Source organism: Spea bombifrons, chromosome 3 (assembly GCF_027358695.1).
Source record: "Spea bombifrons isolate aSpeBom1 chromosome 3, aSpeBom1.2.pri, whole genome shotgun sequence".
NCBI lineage: Eukaryota > Metazoa > Chordata > Amphibia > Anura > Pelobatidae > Spea > Spea bombifrons.
This window is the reverse complement of record NC_071089.1, coordinates 33670593-33692784: the sequence shown is the minus strand read 5'-3', so window position 1 is coordinate 33692784 and position 22192 is coordinate 33670593. Positions and strand designations below refer to the sequence as shown.

General features: G+C 39.6%; 1 protein-coding gene across 1 annotated transcript; it reads left to right on the top strand.

Moving 5' to 3' along the window:
- Positions 1-1380: 1380 nt before the first annotated feature.
- On the top strand, positions 1381-17052 carry SLC22A2 (solute carrier family 22 member 2). The gene is made up of 11 exons (XM_053459828.1): positions 1381-1834; positions 2450-2553; positions 3568-3722; positions 7452-7620; positions 10309-10423; positions 12268-12374; positions 13002-13216; positions 14319-14427; positions 15166-15278; positions 16541-16640; positions 16923-17052. The coding sequence occupies exons 1-11, from the start codon at positions 1418-1420 to the stop codon at positions 16984-16986; spliced, it is 1668 nt and encodes a 555-aa protein (XP_053315803.1). The 5' UTR covers positions 1381-1417; the 3' UTR covers positions 16987-17052.
- Positions 17053-22192: the final 5140 nt, after the last annotated feature.

The following is a 22192-nucleotide window of genomic DNA, read 5'->3' as shown; positions in this document are numbered from 1 at the left end:
AGCGGTTTCTTCTGCGACCTGATGTCACAGGTTCAGTGAGAACCACAGGTGAGCCTGTCCATTACATGAGAATGGATGTTTCTTAGCCGGGGGGCTGACACCGGCACAGGAGACAGACAGGCGATAGTCTGTAGTGTTTCTCATGGAGATATTATACAGGTGTATACGAATAAAGAAAACTTAAAATAAAATAGGGTGGCTGTTCCATACCGTCTTTTTGGGACTGAGTAAAGTCAGAAGCTTAATTGTTTGTTTTTTTCAGTGACATAACTGATGACTTAGATTTTCTATCTATTACAAAATATAAGTAGTAACAAAAATACAACCAGTTTTTTTTCCAAAGGCTAGTGAGACAAGGCCTGAAAATTCTGTTGCTTTAAGCTGCATTTTAATAAGAAATACTTTCGTACTTACTTTTCACCTACAATAGAGAAACCTAGCAACGTCGCTTTTTTGATCCTTCCTATAATTGTGAAGCAGCAGTCACCAAGCGTTGGATTGTTCCCCCACTAATAGGGAACGTGACCTGGGTTTAGACCATCGTGCGACAGGTTAGGTTTACCTCACTGATATTGTGTTGTCCCAATAGTAATAGTTGTCACACCTACAATAGTCATAAATGTTTTCTCCCTCTTTGACATGACCTAACATTAAACCAAGCTAAGACCTTTACATGAGTAGTTTCATGGAAGCGCAAACACAACACTACTTTTGCTCAACATAAACTTTTGGAACCTTTGGTGTTTTACCTTTCAACATATTCACATGCATATAACCTACAAAAATGAGAATACCACAATGTAGCTACTTCTATTTATGAATAAGGTAGTATGAATATACAAACAAGGGAGTCTAGAAACTAGCTCTTCTACTTTTTTGGAATGCTCACAATTATGAAGATCATTTTGTGAAAAAAACAGAGATCATAATTATCATGAAATTAAACATATTTTAGTAATATAAATGAAATAAAATATATTGATTAAAACAATGAGAACATCGAAGTCCCAGATCCTATGAAACTGGTACATTTGTTATACAGTTTAGTTGAAGGTATAAAGGAAGCCATATTGATAACCCATATTGCCCAAGGGCCCAATGGAGACTCAGACCTGATAAAGCACTCTCAGATTAATGTATGATTTCAAGACCTGTTTTTCCTGTTACTCTTTATGCAGAAATGATTGAAAAGCTTTTGAAGTCTGCCCAGTCAAATTTAACCCACTATTTTTTCTTTACTGTGCTCATTTGTTCTTTTCTACATTAAACTCACCAGTTTAGCCATTGATGAAGCAAGTTCACCTCAGCCAAACATCTTGTAACTGGTGAGCCATTAATAAACTTAGACATAAAGGAAACAAATTCAAGTCTTGGGCGCTACAAACTCTACAGCTTAAGTTGGAATATTCAAGCAAAGATGACAAGTTTCGATGACACCCTGGAGCACATTGGAAAATTTGGCTTGTTCCAGAAGCAGATATTTTTTCTGACGTGCATGATTTCTGTTGTATTTTGCCCAATCTATGTGGGTATTGTTTTTCTAGGGGTTGTGCCTCCATACAGATGTGTGGAACCTGGACTTGTGGACCTACAGAGGAAATGTGGATGGAGTTTAGAAGAAGAGCTTAATTATACAGTTCCAAGACCGGAAGGCAGCACAGACTTCACTTATACCAGTCAGTGTGTCCGGTATGATATTGACTGGAACAAGACATCTCTCAGTTGTATAGATCCCTTATTTGATATTACAACACCTAGCAGTGATGGGTTGTCGGTTACTGACTGTAAGGATGGATGGATTTATGATACTACAGGATCGTCTATTGTTACAGAGGTACATTGTAATTTTGTATACTAGCCTTGATGTGTAAAATATATAGCTAGATTATTTCCTTTAGATGATAGCCATTTGTCCATAAGGTAAATATTTATTGGCAGTAAAACATCTGCTAGAAAGCAATTAAGTTCTAAAGGGCTGTCATTCTTTCGCAATGTGTGTATAGACCTATCTGGCTAGCCTCCAAAAAAGCCTTACATAGAAACCCCAAATTTTGGTACAAATGGCCATACAATGTTTAATCAAATACATTAACAGGATTAAGAATAACCAGTACACTAAACAATATAGCATACAATTATTTAAATTGTATTGTTTTAAATATGACAGAACTGCTTCTACAGAGCATATCTGTAAGTTGAAAAAGTATGAGGCAGCATTACTGTGTAAAGATAAGATAAGAGTAAAAATATGATGCTTGTCTGAGTCTACCATGATATAACTTGAGATCAGGTCTACAATTTTTCAAATCTCTATAAGTAAAGTAAAAATAAGGATGGAATGAAAAATGATTCCATAAAAGTTTTGAAAATACATATTATTTACTATTTAAAAATCAAATGTGTATATTGTGACCTATGTTTAATGGAAAACACGCATTTGTGGATGCAGTTTAACCTAGTATGTGCTGATTCATGGAAGATGGATTTGTTTCAATCGTTCGTAAATCTTGGATTCTTTTTTGGATCATTGTTCATCGGATACATTGCTGACAGGTACGTACCCAATGTGTACTATACCATAACGTAGATATCTGCTAACCACAAGTATATACTCCTGTGTGTTGTCATGCTGATGATGCTGCTTTGGTAGATTGAATCTGTAGCATAATGCTAAGTAGGCTGCACAGTAAGCTCCATCCCCATCGACTGTCCACACAATGCCTTTCTGATTGGCGCATGCTGTGTCTAACTAGTGAATTGCCTGCCCTCATATTTATAAACAATATATTATCTTCAATTATATTTTTTATTATAAAAAAGGGTTAAAGTGGGTGTGAGTTCCCTTTAGGGAAGAATTGACCTTAACAGGTAGAGGCATCTCAGGACAGGAGCACTTGAAATCATTGCCAAATAATGCCTTTGCCAACATCTGTGGGATGCATTTGCATCAGGATTATTTAGCATTTATCCTATTAAATGTATAAACTTTATCATTTGTTAAAGCTTGTAATTGTCTAGTTTTACATGTAATTAGGATAGGTCAGGATACTTTTACTGTCATTTATTATGGGTTAAATCAGGGCTTGACAAATTTGTTGTGAATCTAGGCGCCAGGTAAAAAAGTTAGGAGCCAGGATTTTTTTAAACTAACAGTTGGTCAGGAGTGATCCGATCATCGTCAGCCCACTTACTAAACTCACAGCGTTTGACCTGGAAGCACCCTGGACTTTCAGGTCAGTGCTGTTTGTTTTTTTTTTAAATTAATTTTTTTCATTTTTTTAACTCTTTCGATGCTGATGTTCCATTGGAGCACAGCATTGACAGATATTTAGTCCCCACAAGCTTGTGGGGACAAATGTTAACCCCTGCAAAATTCTATGTCGCCATGGCGACCTGGCGCCTGGGATTTGTCGAGCCCTGGGTTAAATAATGAACCAGCTGTTGCTGCCGTATTGACAAGATACAAAATGCAGGCCACTTGTAGGATTCGGCTTTTTGTTTATCCTCCTTTCTATAACATTATGTGAACATCCTAACGATAATAATTATGTTTGTGTTTCCCTCCAGATTTGGCCGTAAACCTTGTCTATTAATCACTCTTTTTACCACTGCTGTTTCTGGTGTACTCGTGGCCTTTGCTCCAACGTACCCTTTGGTAGTATTTTTCCGCTTTATTCAAGGGTTAGTCAGCAAAGGCTCCTGGTTGTCAGGCTATATTCTTGGTAAGTGTCCCTGGCAAATTCAAAACAGAAATTAAATATAAGCTTTTCTTTATTGCCAGTTTTGAAATGTTACTAATTCTTGTGCTTACTCTTCAGGCTGTAATGGTGATTGTGAGTAAATGTGAAAGGTTCAGAGTACATTGCATATGATTATGATTAAATTAATATGCACAGACCATAAAGTGGTTAAAAAGACAACACCTAGCATGTTAACTTGGGTGACAGGTAGAGCTGGAGAAAAAAATATGCCTGTGTCTGAAAATAGGCAAAAACGTATTGCCCTTGGGAACTTTAGTGATAGGTACAAGTTACACATTGCCTGATATCCCTGTTAATGGAGGAAATGTCCCCTCATGTCTATCTTCGTGGATCGTTCATTCACAGAACCTTAGTTTCAGATTGGGAGCCTTCTCAATGATCCCCTTAGCTAAAACGCTCAACTCTTTGGTGTAAGAACTTCCACTGAGTAGGAAATACTTTACTTTAAAATAAAAACTTTTATATAACCTATAACTGCTGACCTAATGTCTAATTCAAGGTAAACTGACAATGATAGGAAATCTAAAATCCATCTAAACTATTAGGGGCATATTGAAACAGGTGAAATAGATTATATAGATTATAGATTATGTTCCTCATAATATCACCAGATACAAAAAAAAAAGAAAATAAAGTACACCTACCGTACTTTGAGTTCTATGGTTTTACATATCAGGAGATAATAACAATCATCTGTTCCTTAGCAGGTCCAAAAATTAGGTAAATACAACCTCAGATAAACACATGATATATTACAATGTGTCATAATTTATTGAGCAGAAAAAAACCAAAAATGGAGAAGCCATGTGCGAAAAACTACACTTTAGGAAAGTGTTGTATTAAATTAATTTTTAGACATGTTAAGGAACAGTCGATTGTTATTATGCCCTGATATATAAAACCATAGAGTTCAAAGAGGGTGTACTTTCTTTTTTACACAACTGTACGTGCTGTATCATGTAAAGAGAAGTTAAATATACATATGTTACATTTTATTTTTCTCCTCAATGCTCCCTATGACTTATAAATACATTAACATGTTTATTAAGATATTGGTCGCTTAGCAGCAGAGCTGTCATTCTTACAAAACCCCCTAGGTATAAAATCTCAGCAGTCTTACAATCACTCCTAGTCCTCTTTAAAATAAAAGACCTCCACCCGCGGATAGGCCCTTTTTGTGCAGTGGCATCGCTACAGGGGGGCAAGGGGGGCAATTGCCCCCCCTAGGTTATTCCTTGCCCCCCCCTGTTGACCCCCCGCCGAATTTGGAACCACCCAACGGATTGCCCAGGACAGTCCCGCAATGGGACTTTAAGTCCCGGGCAGCCTCAAACGCCTTTTTTTTTTATGCGGAGGAGGGAGAGGGGTGAGTAGGGAAAGAGGAGGGAGACGGGTTAGAAAGTGATAAGGGAGGCAGAAGGGGTAGAAAGTGATAAGGGAGGGAGAAGGGGTAGAAAGTGATAAGGGAGGGAAAAGGGGTAGAAAGGGATGAGGGAGGGAGAAGGGGTAGAAAGGGATGAGGGAGGGAGAGGGGGTAGAAAGGGATGAGGGAGGGAGAGGGGGTACATAGTGAGAAAGAGGGTAGTAAGAATATTGAAATAAGTAAAGTGTGAATGAGTGAGTATGAATTAATGTGTGGATGAGTTGTCTGAATGAGGGAGAGCATGAGTTAATATGTGGATGAATTGTCTGAATGAGGGAGAGCATGAGTTAATATGTGGATGAGTTGTCTGAATGAGGAAGAGCATGAGTTAATATGTGGATGAATTGTCTGAATGAGGGAGAGCATGAGTTAATATGTGGATGAATTGTCTAAATGAGGGAGAGCATGAGCTAATATGTGGATGAGTTGTCTGAATGAGGGAGAGCATGAGTTAATATGTGGATGAGTTGTCTGAATGAGGGAGAGCATGAGTTAATGTGTTTGTGTATATCATAAATGTATAATTGTGGAAGGGCAAAGATGGCACTAGCAGGATGTTTGAGCCTTGGGGACCAAGATGGCACAGGCAGGGTGTATTTGGGGCAGCAGGGACTAATATTAATATATATCGGCAACTGGGGCTAATATTAATCTATTTATCAGCAGCAGGATCTAATATTTATATATATATCAGCAGCAGGGTCTAATATTAGCGAAACTGCCAGTTCAGCTGTAATTTTGAACTCATGTTTCAATGATAGTCTTTACGTCAAAGAGATAAGTATGTAGTTAAAAATGCATGTCCATCACATAAATCAATAATAAAGGGAGGGTCTTGCTGGGGCATTAATAGAAATAGCGGTGGCTGGAGGCGATCATACAAGGGTGTATACATTAATCTATACTAAAAGGGTGCTGGCTGGGGCATCAATACACAAGGGGCAAAAAGACTAAGGGGGGTATAAATAACAATGCAATGTGAAAAATCCATCCTGATATAGATGTCTGTGATGTAGATTGTGTCCTGCTGTTTGTGTGTTTTTGGTTATCAGTGTAGCAGAGCCTGTCCTGGGGTGTGTTTGGGTGTTGGTGTGGCAGAGCCTGTCCTGGTGTGTGTGTGTTCGGGTGTCAGTGTGGCAGAGCCTGTCCTGGTGTGTGTGTGTGTTTGGATGTGGGTGTGGCAGAGGCTGTCCTGGGGTGTGTTTTTGGTTATCAGTGTAGCAGAGCCTGTCCTGGGGTGTGTATAGGTGTTGGTGTGGAAGAGCCTGTCCTGGTATGTGTTTGGGTGTTGGTGTGGCAGAGCCTGTCCTGGTGTGTGTGTTCGGGTGTCAGTGTGGCAGAGCCTGCCCTGGTGTGTGTGTGTTTGGATGTGGGTGTGGCATAGGCTGTCCTGGGATGTGTGTTTGGGTGTCCGTGTGGCAGAGCCTGTCCTGTGTGTGTGTGTGTGTTTGGGTGTCCTGGTGTGTTTTTTGGGTGTTGGTTTGGCAGAGCCTGTCCTGGTGTGAGCCTGTCCTGGTGTGTGTGTTTAGGAGTCAGTGTGGCAGAGCCTGTCCTGGTGTGTGTGTTTGGTCATCTGTTTCCTTGCACTTAATTACAAAAGGGATTATTTAATTTATACTTATCCAGAGATAAAATGCCCTCCTGAAGTTGTAGTGACTTCAGTGGACAAAACGTTCAAGCCCCTGAAATCATTTAGTGAAAAAGTTAAGGTATTGTGTTGTTTATTCTATAATATTTATTTCAAGGATTAGTCGTACTAAATTGTGGCTTCAGGCTTCCCATGTTGAATGATCAAGTATTATGTTAGTCCAATAACAAAAGCATCATTCCATAGCACATTACTTTTGGCAATATATATATATATATATATATGCGTGTGTGTGTGTGTGTTTTCCGTGGTATGATTTAATGGTGGAAATTATTAATGCCCCCCCCAGTTTGACTGTGGTATCTTGTGTGCCCCCGATATATTGTTTCTAGAGTCACCACTGCTTCTGTGATGTCAGAAATTGGCAGACAGCCAGAGTAGAGTAGTGCAGAGGGAACAAATTAAGAGGCACTGCACTACAGAAAAAGTAAAATATTTGAAAACAGCAATATGTTTTTTTTTTAACATGTATACAAGTGTATATTACATAATAATTGAAATGTTTAGGAAAGTTGGTTAATTACCATTAATGGTAAGTGTCCTGTTCCACATTATGTTTCCCAGGCTGTAGATGGTATATACTGGGCCACATTTCCTAACCATTTTTTTTATATTTAAGTTGCAGAATTTGTTGGCTTGTGCCACAGAAGAACAGTAGGCATTGTATATCAGGCGGCTTTTAGTGTTGGACTTCTAATACTTTCAGGAGTCGCATATGGAATTACGAATTGGAGATGGCTGCAGCTGGCAATCACATTACCAAATTTCTTATTCTTGACATATTACTGGTAAATATATGTGTTTTTTTATTAAGAAAATAACTACTTTAATGTCAAGTGTATTGGTCAGAAAAATTTACTTATTTATTTATTTTTAATTTACTACATAAATTAGATCAGCTTTGTCATAGTCAACAGCATTATGCTTTGAACGGGCTGGCACAGATTTCTGCTGTTGCTTCTTGGTCTTTTGAATAAATATGAGTGAATAAAGAAGAAATGATTGGGTGCTAGATGACTTTGGTTTTCCAAGACCTCATGAAAGCCCTGCTTTCCATTATTCTTCACACACCATCTTCCCTTCTGCATTGGGTCTTGATCTGACCAAACCCCATCTTCAAAGATTAACTGCTGTTATTTTTACTAAACTTGGCCGCCGGCAAACTCTTCGTGTTCGTCTTCGTAGGGGAAAAAATCTTCGTATTCCGCGAATATTCGCCCGTTCCTGTGTTCGGTTCGGGCGAATATTCATGTACATTCTTCGTGTTCGTTTTTTTCTTATTTTTTTCAGTTTTTTGTAGAAGGGGTTAATACGGGTTTAATGCGGTACGGACTACGCAGCAGCTTTGGCGCTAGGATTTTAAATGCCCATACGAGCAACTCTGTTGGTCGCCTGCAGGGGCCTCCTCTGCCATCAACCCAATGAAGTGCAGGTGTTGATGGCAGACGAGCCCCCGGCTGGCGACCAATAGAGTCGCTCGTACAGACTTTTAAAATCCTGGTCCAGCAACTTGGCCGGCAGAGACCACTGGTCTCCCTGCTCCAACAGTTAAAGGTCCGTACAAGCGACTTTATTGGGCGTTCGTATGGACTTTTAACTGTTGGAACAGGGAGACCAGTGGCCTCTGCCGGCCAAGTTGCACCAAGTTAACCCCTGACGGCGAACCTACCGATTTCCGCTCCAGTTATCTACGCAGCATCGCAGGGGTTAACGGGAGCGGAAATCCGTAGGTTTGCCATCAGGAGTTAAAAAGGCTGTGCGGGTGAGCCTATTGGTCGCCTGCAGGGTCCATTTGGTTGATGCCAGAGGAGGACCCTTAACCCCTGACGGCGAACCTATGGATTTCCGCTTCCTTCAACCCCTGCAATGCTGCATAGATAAGGTAGACTAGATGGGGAAGGTACCAGGGAGATTAGTAGAGGAAGACAAAGACGAAGATTCTTCGTGTTGTGTGTCTTTGTCTACGTTTTGCAGCTGCCACCGTTGTTTCTTCGTTTTCCGGTTTGAACAACGAAAACGCACTATTTGTGTTCGTTTTCATGTTCGCCCGAAAACGAATGCACAAGTCTAATTTTTACCAAGGTTTTTGTAACCGAAAAACAGGAGCGCAAAATGAAACATTTTTTTTTCTTTTAACCCCTTCAGGACCGGCGTTCTCGTACTGCGTCTTCCCGCAGTTTTATTTAAATATTTTAATTCCGTGCACGTGATCGTGAGGGGGAGTGGCTGCTAGTGGCAGCGGTCAGTAGCAGCCAGCCCCTCGCGATCCCAGCGTTCAGTGCGACGCGGGACCGTTTATTGGCGATGACGTATCTGGTACGTCCCGGTCTGGCGGTGATGTATGACCAGGAAGTACTGGGTATGTCCCGGTCCTGAAGGGGTTAAACTTCTGTATAGTGGCCTGCATTCAAGTGGATGGTAATAAATTAGCAGTCATTAGTGACTGTGGAAGAACATCACATGCTAGATCCAAAATAACTTCAACACTCATTTCAAGAGTTCCTTCTGCACTGTAAAATCTCGCATTTTTTTTTCTTTTTTTTTTTTTAGCGGAGGAGAGAGAGGGGCGCCGAGTGGTTTTCGCTTACCAAGTTGTCAGTACCCGCTCGGTGCCCTCTCTCTCCTATGCGAGCCCTCTAGCTCGGTCTCGGTGCCGGCTGAGCACCGGAAGTGACGTAAATTTCCGGCGCTCAGCATTACAAGCCGGCACCGTGCCCGAGCAGGTAGACTCGCCGCAGGAGTGTTTAAAGGTAAGTACAAAGGGGGGGGATAGGGTAGATAATAGGGAGGGTAGATAATGGCGTCGGCGAAGTTTAAAATGCCGCCCCCCCCAGGTGTCCGCAAGGGAGGGGCGGCATTTTAAACTTCGCCCCAGGCGGCATTATGTCTTGGGCCGGCCCTGATGGTAACTCAGGGGAGTGACGGTCCCTCAAAATGGTGTCTAGGTTGACAGCACTTTGGGGGTTCATCGTTCACTCCGGCATGCAAAACAAAGCAATGATTCAGCACATACCCTGCAAATATCATTCAAAAACACCTATTTAAGGCATAAAGATTAAGGAGTCCAAAAGTTGGGAGATTTCTACTTATCTTTTCATGCCAATATTGCTTACCAAGCTGAATTAGTGGATAGGCATTTTAACCCCCAAAAGGCACCTGCCTGTGTCCAGTGGCACATTGTGTTAGCTAATCCAAGTTAAGGCTTAAAAGGCTAATTGATAATTAGAAAGAATGTTTGCAATTATGTTGGACAGCTAAGTGACCTCAAACTTTTGAACTGTAGTGTATATCTGCATGAAACATATTCCCTATCCTCACCCACATCAACCTTTGTTAATGATAATACAAGTATTAACTGTTAAAAAAAACAAGTAATTTAAGGTTTATTTTACGCAGTATGTTATTGGATATAAAAGGGCCAATTGATGTTTCACCTTTCTAGTGTCCACATTGATACCAAATTTTTCCTGGTATAGGTGTGTCCCAGAATCCCCCCGGTGGCTTCTATCCCAAAAACGCAAAAATGAAGCAAAAATAATCATCCAACATATAGCAAAAACCAATGGAAAAACAGTACCTGAGACATTAGAGGTAAATAAGCATTTTATTTCCCAATCATTTCCAATTTTCATCATGCTGCACTTGTAAACGACCATTTGCATTTTCAGAGTTTGCACTGAGATTATCTGAGTGTATATTTTTCTTTCTTATTACTGTTATACATTTTTGAATTAATTTCTAATGAGCAAGAACACATGAAAAAACATTTCTATTATGTTTCCAGTTTGGGATGAAAAATCATACGGGAGATCAACAAACACCCTTTCTAGGGTACATTACAGTGGAAAACGACAACCAAATATCTCTAGGTCAAAAAACCAAAACTTTCTGACTTCATGATGCATTATGAACGCCCAAACTCATTGAAGTTATTCTACAAAAAAGGTCTTACTAATCTGTGAGACAGCTTCCAAAAAATCACATCATATTATCTATGCATTATATCTTATTGGGGCTGATTTTTCATAATGGATGATGAATTTCACGAGTTTAAATGTTGAACTCTACTGCAAACTTCCATGTTAAAGTATCACTAAACTTTATTTCTTACTCTTATGTTGAAAGATTTGTACAATTATTCCGAGTCCAAGAAAAACTCCCATTAACTTACTTACCTATGTTGACTTTCTCCCATGTGGCCACAAAGTCAAAACCTCAAGTAAGGGGTGAGTTCTCTTAACTCCTTAAGGAAGCAACTGTGAGAACCTTACTTTTATTATAATAAACATTTAGTGGTACTTTAATGAAAAAACTAACATTAATGGTCACAATTAAAAAAAAACACGTAGCAACTACATGACTAATACCATATTTGCTCGATTATAAGATGACCCTGATTATAAGACGACCCACCAAAATCTGAATATTAATTTATGAAAAAAAGAAAAAGCCTGAATATAAGATGACCCTATAGGAAAAAAGTTTTACCAGTAAATGTTAATTCATGTAAACTATGTGAACATTTTTTTTAAATAAAAGCTATGATTGAGAAAAATATTTTGTGTTTATTTCCTTTTTTTTCAACCTGCCCCCCCAGTTATGCACATCTGCCCCCTGGCTTGCCACTTTGCCCCAGAAATGCCTTATATCCCCTATATGCCACTGTGCCCCATGATATGCCTTTTAACCCTCTAAATGCCACTGTGCCCCATGATATGCCTTATACCCCTATATGCCACTCTGGCATTTAGGGGGTTAAAAGGCGTATTATGGGGCAGAGTGGCATATAGGGAGATATAAGGTATTGCAGGAGGCAGAGTGGCGTATAGAGGGTTAAAAGGCATTTCTGGAGGCAGAGTGGCATTAAGGGGGTTAAAAGGCATTTCACAGAGCACTCTGCCTCCATGGGGAACTCTGATCTCTGACAGCCGGGGAAGGTCTGCGCGATGGAAGCAGACAACCCCCGCTGCTAACCGCACCTCCTCCCGGATGCAGCGGAAGTTGTGTATGCGAATCGTGTAGAGCTCTACACACAGCCCGGACTAAGCACCGGGGACTCAGAAGTACCGGTAAGTTGGGGGGGTGGGGGAGACAGGAGGATCCAGGTCCCCTGCATCGCTGCGGGGGATCTCATAGTCAGACCTAGTTTGCTCTGGAAAAAACCTCGTCTTATAATCGAGCAAATACGGTGATTGTAAAAAGGTAGTGATTACATTTTTCAGAAACAAGTTTACAAGTAACTTGAAAGCATTGTGAAAAATACTGATAAAATTTGCGCAAAACCAATTTGAAAGTGGCATCTGTTCAGTGCACCATGGTGAATGTTTACTACGGAGTAATTGTTTTTTTGAATGCAAAATTTTGATTTGTATTTCATGTGTCACATTATACACCACAGCTATAATATAATGTATAATGCAGTGTTTTAACCACAGAGTCTAACTGAAGATGATGAAGCCGTTGAAAAACAGACGCCTTCTTTCTTGGCCTTGTTCAGGACCCCTCAGATTAGGAAGCACACCTTTATTTTGATGTATATCTGGTAAGTGTGAATGTTATGTTTTATATTTCTTTCCGCGTTTAATGTCATTTGTTTTAGCACACAAAACCATACTTACCAGTTGGCCTGGGAGCCTCTTGTTTGGACAAAGCTTCAGGAAGGGTTGTTTATTGCAGTCTCCTAATCTTGACGTTTCGAGAAACAAAACGGGCTCTACTGAGTGCCCAGTCTGTAATTATATTACCCATGCATTTTATATATCATCTTTGCCTTGTTATCATATAGAGAAAAGAGAAAAATACATATAGATAAATATTGTCCTCAATGTGTATGATTTGTTTTTTTTATTAATAAAATACCAATTAAAGTAGAGGATTCTGGTTGTTAGACCTTACAATCTAAATATAATACATTTTGCCCCCTATTTATGGTATTTCAAAACACACATCTACCAATTTTAATCGACATAAGGACATTTTCCTTACATCCATATAGGCAAAAGATGAGCAGCAGTGATGTGTCCCAAAATGTACAGGACATATGGGGCCTTCTTTGCTACACAACTGTTTTCATTCCTTTCATAGTGCGATTTATTCCATGTAACACAAGGTCTCTTGATAATGAATACATTAGTTTTTCTAATTAATGCATCCTTTCATGTGCTTGCAGGTTTACATGTGCTGTTGTGTATCAGGGCTTAATCATGCATATGGGATCTACCAGTGGAAATCTTTATTTTGACTTTTCCATTTCTGCCCTGGTTGAATTCCCTTCTGCTCTGATAATAATCCTTACAGTGGAGCGCATTGGTCGTCGATACCCGTGGGCAATTGGATGCATTGTAACTGGAATTGCCTGTTTGGTGTCTGCCTTCATCTCAAATGGTAAATTAGAATGAATGAATATTTACATGAAATGTTTGCAATGCAATGTGCACATTCTCATCACAATCAGAAAAGGTTATGGCATGTCATCCCATATAAACTTAAAACCTAAGTTCAGTATGTCCTGTTTCCATGAGATACACTTTACAGGACTGCCTGGTCCCTTAAACCCAGCTGCTAGGTGGGGAATGCTTTAGGAGCACATGCATATGTGCATGTGTGCATTCACAGAGACCCTGGAATTATAACTAACAGATGACAGGTGTTAGGTTATAGACTGCTTTTGTTTTTACCTAAGCTAACTATGCAGCCCTTCTGCCACAAACTCCTATTTGCCAGTTGGGTAAGCAGGCTCCTCAATGCACCGGTGTTCAATGGTCTGGTTACAAGGGAGATTTCTGACCACTTCAATCAGCCCATTTAGGCTATGGAGGAGTCTTGTACACAGAGCCAGTCATCCTTAAGAGGCAGAACATCAGGATATATTATATCCTGTCACTCAACCGTAAAGGGCGGTGACTTGGAGTATCGCCTTGGGTCAGGCCCAGGGCAGCACCCAACAGTAATATTTCTCTAGCAACAAGGTAAAAGAACTAGCAGCTAGGATTTTATTAAAGCAGGGATCAGCCAAGCAAATGGCCTCCAACTGCCTTTTAAGGTTATGTTCCAAAGAATGTTTTATTTCTTTTTAATTTAGTAGGCACTGCTTGTAGGGATTATTTGGGAGAGGACTAGGATGTAAGATGCAGGACTCAGAGAAAGGGAATGACAAACAGTGTAGAAAAATATACATTTTCTTGTTGCTTTTTTTCTTTTCACATGCAAGTCCTTTATTTCCTTTCAGCAAATAAAATTGTAGCTTTACTTAAGTTATATTCACTGCTAAAAATGAAGAAAGTTTGTATCTTTCACAAAATTAGCTTTCTGCTATGGAAAGCTTCCAATGACAGGGAATCTAACCAATTCAAAAATAAATTCACAGGAAAAAAAAAATTACTGGGTTTAGGCTTTTTTTTTTTACTTATTCATGAGGAATTAAATTTGGTAACATTTGTATCTTGTAGTTTCTGCTTACATCATTTTTGTATTTTTATGGTTCCAGAACTACATTGGCTAAAAGTAACACTATCCTGCGTGAGCAGAATGGGTATAACACTCTCCTATGAAATGATTTGCCTGGTGAATGCAGAGCTATATCCAACTTTTATCAGGTATTTAATTAGTATGTACAGGCTGCTCAAAAACGTTTAGGGTTATCAGTCACTAACATGAACTCATTTGATATACAGATCACAGTTTAAGTGAACTCAACTGTAATCTAGCATTGGGTTGCTATGAAAAGAATTTAATAGACAAGTTCCAAATAGGCCCCACCTCAACAAAATCTACTCATAAAGAGCAGACAAGTTGATCTGGAACTCCATGAATATCTTTCGAACTGACAGACTCAACCATCAGCTCAACCACTGACTTGACTTTTTCTTTTTGGATAAACAAGCTGTTGTTTGAGTTAGCTTAGGGAAGTAGTTTAGAGTTAAGTCAGTCAACTCTAGTAAAAACTTTAAGATTAGCAAATAGGCCTGTCCATTTGTCTGTGTAGCTACAGTATACATTTATCTATTACTTTTAAACTGACATGATTTTCATATCTGTTATCTAGTATTGGAAATAAGAAAATTATTTTTATTGCTATATTGTTAAAATATTGGTACCTAGTAGAATATGATTTCTTCTGATTCATAAATATTTGTTAGATGATAAAGGAGAAAAGGGTTTATATTTTAAGAAAATGTCATCTGTCTGACTCTTGTGAATTTTCTTCATCTCCAACATGGAAAATATATATTAAACATAACCATGCCAGCTTAATGACTGTGTTCCTTAAATGCCCCTACTCTAGTGCCTTTTAGTAAAAGCGGTATATGTGTTTTCTTTTTTTTTTTTTTTAGGAACCTGGGCATAATGGTTTGTTCATCTATGTGTGATCTTGGTGGTACCATAACACCTTTCATAGTTTACCGACTGGCAAATATATTGGCAGAACTACCACTTATAGTGTTTGGTAAGGAGTTTTCACAACTGAAAAAAATTGTTCTTCACCACTCCAATATAATTTAACTACTATGCTAGCAGGTGCAAGGTCCTCATTTCATCCCCTACTTATATTTGTATGGAACAATGCAGCATTAAAGGGACACTCCAGCCACCATATGCACAATAATGGATATGAGGGCTGTGTGGTCCCTTTATATTTTTATGGTGTCCACTTTGCAAATGCATGGGGGTTTCTCCAGAATCTCCCATATGCACTTGCCTCTTCCCACTGACCCCCCCCAGCTATTTTGAGTAAATGGGGTATACTCACCTCCAGTCAACTCTTCGGTTTTGCTGTGGGTAGAAACAACAATTTTCTATGGCAGCATTTGAAGCTTCGTCAAGACCATCAAGAAAGAGGACAGCTACAGAACTGCAGCTACTACCTCAGGTAAGTATCTTAACCCCTTAAGGACAATGGGCGGTCCCTAAACCCATTGAAAACAATGCATTTTGAGCCTTGTCATTAAGGGGTTAATAGTCATTCTTTTTTTGTGGGGCTGTCAGGGACTAATTATGTAATGCAGTTAGCCTCATTCTGTCTAAAAAGCTTTAGGTTATGCCTATGTCAAAAAATAGACACAACTGGCCTGTGGGCCACTACATGAATGGCATTGGTGTATGAAAACTTGTGTAAGACTATTATATATACCATACTAGTTCATGTAAACTGAAATTGTTAGCTATGTCTTCAAGCAACGAATGAATCATAGTTGCAATAAAAGTGTATGTCTTTGTTTTTCCTAAGTGACAGTATAAAATAATATGCATAATTTGAGCTGCTTTAGAAATCTAGATCAGGCCCATTAAATAAGCTTTCTTACATTGTGGGATCAAGTATTGATAAAATATGTGATCATACTTGGGAACGCTGTTTATAGTAGTACTATAAATTACCAAGCCTCAAAAGCAGCCTTTGATCTCTGGGTGAGCATGTGTGATGTTTATCTACACTCCCTTCATGCCCAGTTCCACCACAACTTTCCAGCAATTTGTGGGTAGCAATGCCACCTCAACACAGTAAGCCATGTCCACAGTGGCCTGACTATACAAGGAAGGCTACTGGATAGACATACCTACAAGGTTTCTAAGTATGATTCCAAATACTGGGGGGGTAACTTTTTTTTATTTTCACACCTCACTTTTTGCTTTTCAGCATATTCTCTTTGTAGGCAAAACATCAGTCTGGGTGGAGTGATTTCCTAAAACTATTTAATTGTATGTTTTTAGCTGTGCTGTCAGTAATATCTGGCATACTTGTTCTGTTACTTCCTGAAACAAAAGGAATGGCTCTTCCAGAAACAATCGAAGAAGTAGAAGGAATGCACAAGTAAGCTGAAAAGTTCACTTTCATAGTGTTATCTTGTGAAAAATATGTGATAATATCTACTTTGTATGAAATACCTCATTGTACATGACCATAAACCATATGTGCATTTAATGATCTGAAAGTCTCTAAAACATGTGTAATGCAAATACCACCCAAGAGTAGCTGACCAAACTTATATCCTCCACTTTATATACTTACTGGAAGAGGAAGAAAAAAGGTTTTTGCTTGTAACGATACACATGAATAATAATGAACTCATGTATACATATATTTTTCTTTTAGACCAGCGAAAGCAAGCAAACTGAAAGTTGCCTACTTAGAAGTTGAAACCATGGACCGTATCTAGATAACTGAGCTACTATATTGCATGTGGTATTTTTATGAGTGTTAATCAATTAAATAAAATTTCTTTTTACTAGCACAGACTGATTATTACATATGAGTTAAAGATGTTAACCCATTATCTCTCTGCTGATGTACTGTATCATCACATTTATGAACACGTGTCATACTTTACTCTGATTAAAAGTGCAGTTTTGCCTTTTAATCATCTTCTGAATTTATTCCTACCACTCAAATTAATTTAAATCTTTCAAATGTAATCGTACAAAACTGTCCTCACACATAGGAAATTGTTACTTGCAACAACTTATTTTGCCCTATGCTGATAGGCTCATTTGGGCTGCTGGTATATCACAGCTGGTTTCCTTCTTGAATAGAGGTAACTTAATTCCTGATATCTATATCTGATGAGAACTAATCATATTAATCAGCTCCCTTATAAGAACCATTTGTTTGCCACCATTAGTAAGTCTCTAAAATATAAGTCTTAAGATGAGCTCATTTAAGTTCCCAGGTGTTTGATTTTAAACTAATAATAATATAGCACCAGTCATAAGGCATACACTGTGGTATATATCATATTTACTTGATTATAAGACAACCCCGATTATAAGACGACCGCCCCAAATTTTTAAATTAATTTAGGAAAAAAAGAAAAAGCCTGAGTATAAGACTACCCTATACGCGCATCGCACAGACCTCCACTGGCTGGCAGAGGGGAGGATCCAGGTCCTCTGCAGTGCTGGTAAATTTTAAATTGGAACTGCAACCCCCCGTGCAGCTGTAACAGCCTGGTCTCTTCTTGGAAGGCTTTCAACAAGCCATTGGAGTGGGTTTGTGGGAATATGTGCCCATTCAGCCAAAAGAGCATTTGTGAGGTTAGGCACTGATATTGGTCAAGAGGGCATGGTTCACAATCAGCCTCAAAGGTGTTAAATGGTATTGAGGTCAGGGCTCTGTGCAGGTCACTAGAGTTTCTCCACACCAAACCTATCAAAACATGCTTTTATGGACCTTGCTTTGTGCACAGGGGAACAGTTATGCTAAAATAGGAAAGGGTCTTCACCAAACTGATGCAACAAAGTTGACCACAACCTCATTGAGCACCTTTGGGATGAACTGAGACTGTGAGAAAGGCCTTCTTATCCAGCAATAGTGCCTGACCTTACATTACAAATGCTCTACTGGATGAATGTGGGGCCCACTACATATTAATGTTTATGTATTTATATTGCAAAGTCATAAAAGTCCATGTTGGTATAATGTCCATATAGTGTAGTTGGTTGAGGAATGGGGTAAATGCATATGCAATGTCCCTCTCTGCCAGTATGGAATGCTGGGAGATATGGTAAGGAGTGACCTCATCACAATGTACCCATAAAAGGCCACCGCAAGTGAAATATTAACACTGCCACTTATTTTTAATGGTTTTAATTTAAATAGAGAAGACATTCTAAATACAAAGAATCAACTATCTGTATGATTGGTTCAGCAAGCACTATGAATGATTTTATGAATACACTGTATTGGCTTTTATCATGGACAATTCAATCTTTAAGGCTGGCCAGAAGTTGCAGCTTTTCCACCTGTCAGCACAGACATCTCATATTTTCCCCTCTCTAGTGTACTGTGCACCACCTGCTGAGAGTGCTGTATGACAGCCTTCCAGCAGAAGTGGTAGAGTCCAATACAGTGAGGGAATTTAAACATACATTTAGCTATCTTGAACCTAAGACAAGACCAAGGACCAAGTCTTTACCCTCAGGAAAAATGGAACGACTATTTGGCCTGCCATGTCTCTATATGCCAGTGTCCAGCAACAGGCAACAAGCAGACCACATAAGTAGAGATGTCTGTGCCAGTAGCAGCACAAACCTCTACTCAGGTGCAACTATGCTGGGTGAGGTGAACACACAGGCTTGTCCCAGGCTTGTTTATATTTAAAGATGGACTTGTTTATGGGTACACAATGTAAAACTTGTTGATCCAAATCAATCCAAGGAAGCAAGGCTACATCTGGACACTCTGGGTCAAACCTTGGAAATTCTCATGTATAATTCCAGCCCATGGAGTTATTAAGGAACTTTCAGCGTTTTGTGCGTTAATATACAGTTAGGTCTGGAAATATTTGGACACTGGCACAATTTTCATAATTCTGGTTCTGTACGCCACCACAATGCTTTTCAAATGAAACAACCAAGATTTAATTGAAGTGCACACTTTCAGCTTTAATTCAAGGGGCTTGAACAAAAATATCGTATGAAACTTTTTAATTGCAACCATTTACACAGTCCACTTATTTGAAGGACTCAAATGTAACTGGACAAATCAACACAATCATACATACTGTAAAATGTTAATTCTTAATACTTTGTCAAAAATCCTTTGCAGGCAATGACTGCTTGAAGTCTGGAACGCTTTGTTAGGCCTTTACTGTGTTTGTGGGTCTTTCTGCCTTAAGTTTTTTCTTCAGCAAGTAAAATGCATGCTCGATCGGGTTGAGATCAGGTGATTTACTTGGCCACTGCAGAATATTCTTCGCCTTAAAAAACTCCTGGGTTGGTTTCGCAGTATGTTTTGGGTCATTGTCCATCTGTAAAGTGAAGCTCTGTCCAATCAACTTCGCTGAATTAGGCTGTATCTGAGCAGACAATATATCTTGTCATAGAAGTCCCAGCCTTCTCCATATAGACTATGGGCCCTGGCCTTGGAAGGGGTTCTGTTTTTTGGGGTCCATTGGGACTACTTCTTCAAACTGGTATAGAGTGCCACGTTTCCCCAATTACCAGAGAGCTCAGACACAGATTTTGGGTAGCTGCATTTTGGGAGGTGGTTAGGGTAGTATTTGCACCAAGAACTGATATCCAGTTTTAAACTGGTTTAGACCAGAAGTCAGGAAGCTGCCTGTGTTTACCATCTGTGTTTAGTCATCTTGTATGACTACAATAACCCCGCATTGGGCTGAGGTGGGTAGAGTTCAAATACTGAGCAGTGTGCAGAGGAGGGCCTGATTGAGAACCCTGTGTATTTTGCTGTGACTATTGCATGTAAATTACCCCCTTGTAATTTTTCAATACTGGTGTATTTCCCATCATACTCAGTTCCTGATTTTACCCTCAAGCATCTACTCTCAGCTGATGAATTTTGAGGAAAAGGAGTTAGTGGCCGATATTCTGACATCAGCTCATAATAAGTGAGATTTTCAGCGGTCAGAGTAATGGAGGAAGATGACTTTAGTTGATTTACCAATTTATGGTACTGCAATCTGTTACAATATCCTTATGCACTTCAGAATTCATCTGGCTGCTTCTGTTACATTATCCATAAACACTAGTGATCCAGTGCCATTGGAAGCAATGCATGCCCATGCCATCATACTGCCTCCATTGTGTTTTAGAGATGATGTGGTATGCTTCGGATCACGAGCCGTTCCAAGCCTTCCCCATACTTTGTTTGTGCCATCTATCACAGTAAACCTCTGAGGCCCCATGGGGGTATGTTTGAATTTGGGAGGGGGGCACTGCTGGGATCCAGGAGAGACTCCTTACCTGCCTGCCCAGCCCCCACTTATGTCTAGGCAGCTAGGAACCACGTTGATGTCCACCAACAATCGGAACTACATCGCTCCAGACACCCGTTGTCCCACCACGTCGCTCTCTTGAGGTTACATTAAGTGTTGAGTGGGCAACACTCAGTGGTAGTTACGGAGAGGGAGCTCATTTGGGAGCCCTGGTTTTATTACCAATCTTTAGGACCAGGGTTTACCCAGCCACAGCTATGGAACTTTGGCTCGACTACCGTGCGGACTATTCCTGGGGAAGTTTCCAACGCCGTTGCTCAGGGTCCCGTTGTTGGATCACGTCACTTTTTGGACCATAACATTCTCGGAGCCTGAGCTCTCTATTGGTACCTCAGGATTGACACTGCTCCCTTGGGAAATAGTGACTCTTTGTCAGGTAGGCATTGCTGGCCATAGAACTGTATAGCGGCGCCAGGCTGTCTGGTGGTTGAAAAGATTATACTCCTAATTCTATTTTAATTCTAGTCCCTTCAGCAATTGAGCTTCCAGCGGCAAGGAAGATATCTACGGGCGGAGCTGCTAAATCCGAGTACAGGTCTCCATCACACTATCATTCTGGCACAGGTTGATTTCAGTTTCATCTGCCCAAAGAATGCAGTTCCAGAACTGAGTTGGCCTTTATGGTGTGTTTCTGGCCTATTCTTGAGGATAATGAATGGTTTGTTGGCTTGGATAATGAGATGCCTACCTCCTGGAGAGTGTTTTTCACTTGCTACATGTTGTGAAGGGGTTTTTCTTTACCATAGAAAGGATCCTACGATCATCCACCACTGTTGTTTTCAATGGACGTCCAGGCCTTTTGGTTTTGCCAGTGCGTTCTTTTTTTTCCTCAGATGTTCATGCTATCTCTCTGATTTTTTTTTTTTCATTCTAAGGATGGCCTGTTTCACTTGCATTGAGAGCTCCCTTGACCGCATGTTGTGGGTTTACAGAAACAGCTTTGAAATTTGAATCAACTCCAGACCTTTCACCTGCTTAACTAATGAAGGAATAGAGAAGGAATAAAGAAGGAATAGCTCACCCCTGTCCATGAAACAGCTTTTGAGTGAATTGTCCAATTACTTTTGGTCCATTGAAAAATAGTGGGGCTCCATATTAAAGAGCTGTGATTCTTAAATCCTTCCTCAGATTTGAATGTGAATACCCTCATATTAAAGCTGAGAGACTGCACTTTAAGCCCATACCCTCAAACAGACATAAAAAAAAAGTTAGTGTCAAAATATTTCTGGATTTAACTGTAAATTAAAGCCATTAGGGATATCTTGTCAGGTTGAAGTTAGTGTACTAATTGCTTTATTCAATCTTACTTGCCTATGTAATGCATATGACCAGATAAAATATATACTGCATTTTAAAAACAGGTGTAAATTAATAAAAATAAGGTTTATTGCAGCAAATGAAACTGAAAACTGGTAACTTTTATATGTCTAAATTTAACACCTTTGTAACTAAATGCAGCCTTCTAACACCATTCCTACAACCTAAATCCTTCCTAGAAACAATTATTTAATCATGTAAAATATTTTCTCATTCATGAATTGTCTAGGGACACAAAGGCAAGCAGTTTATGTGATGAATAGCCAATCCCCATAAAAAATACACAGGGTTAATACAAAAGCTTCCAGTTCCT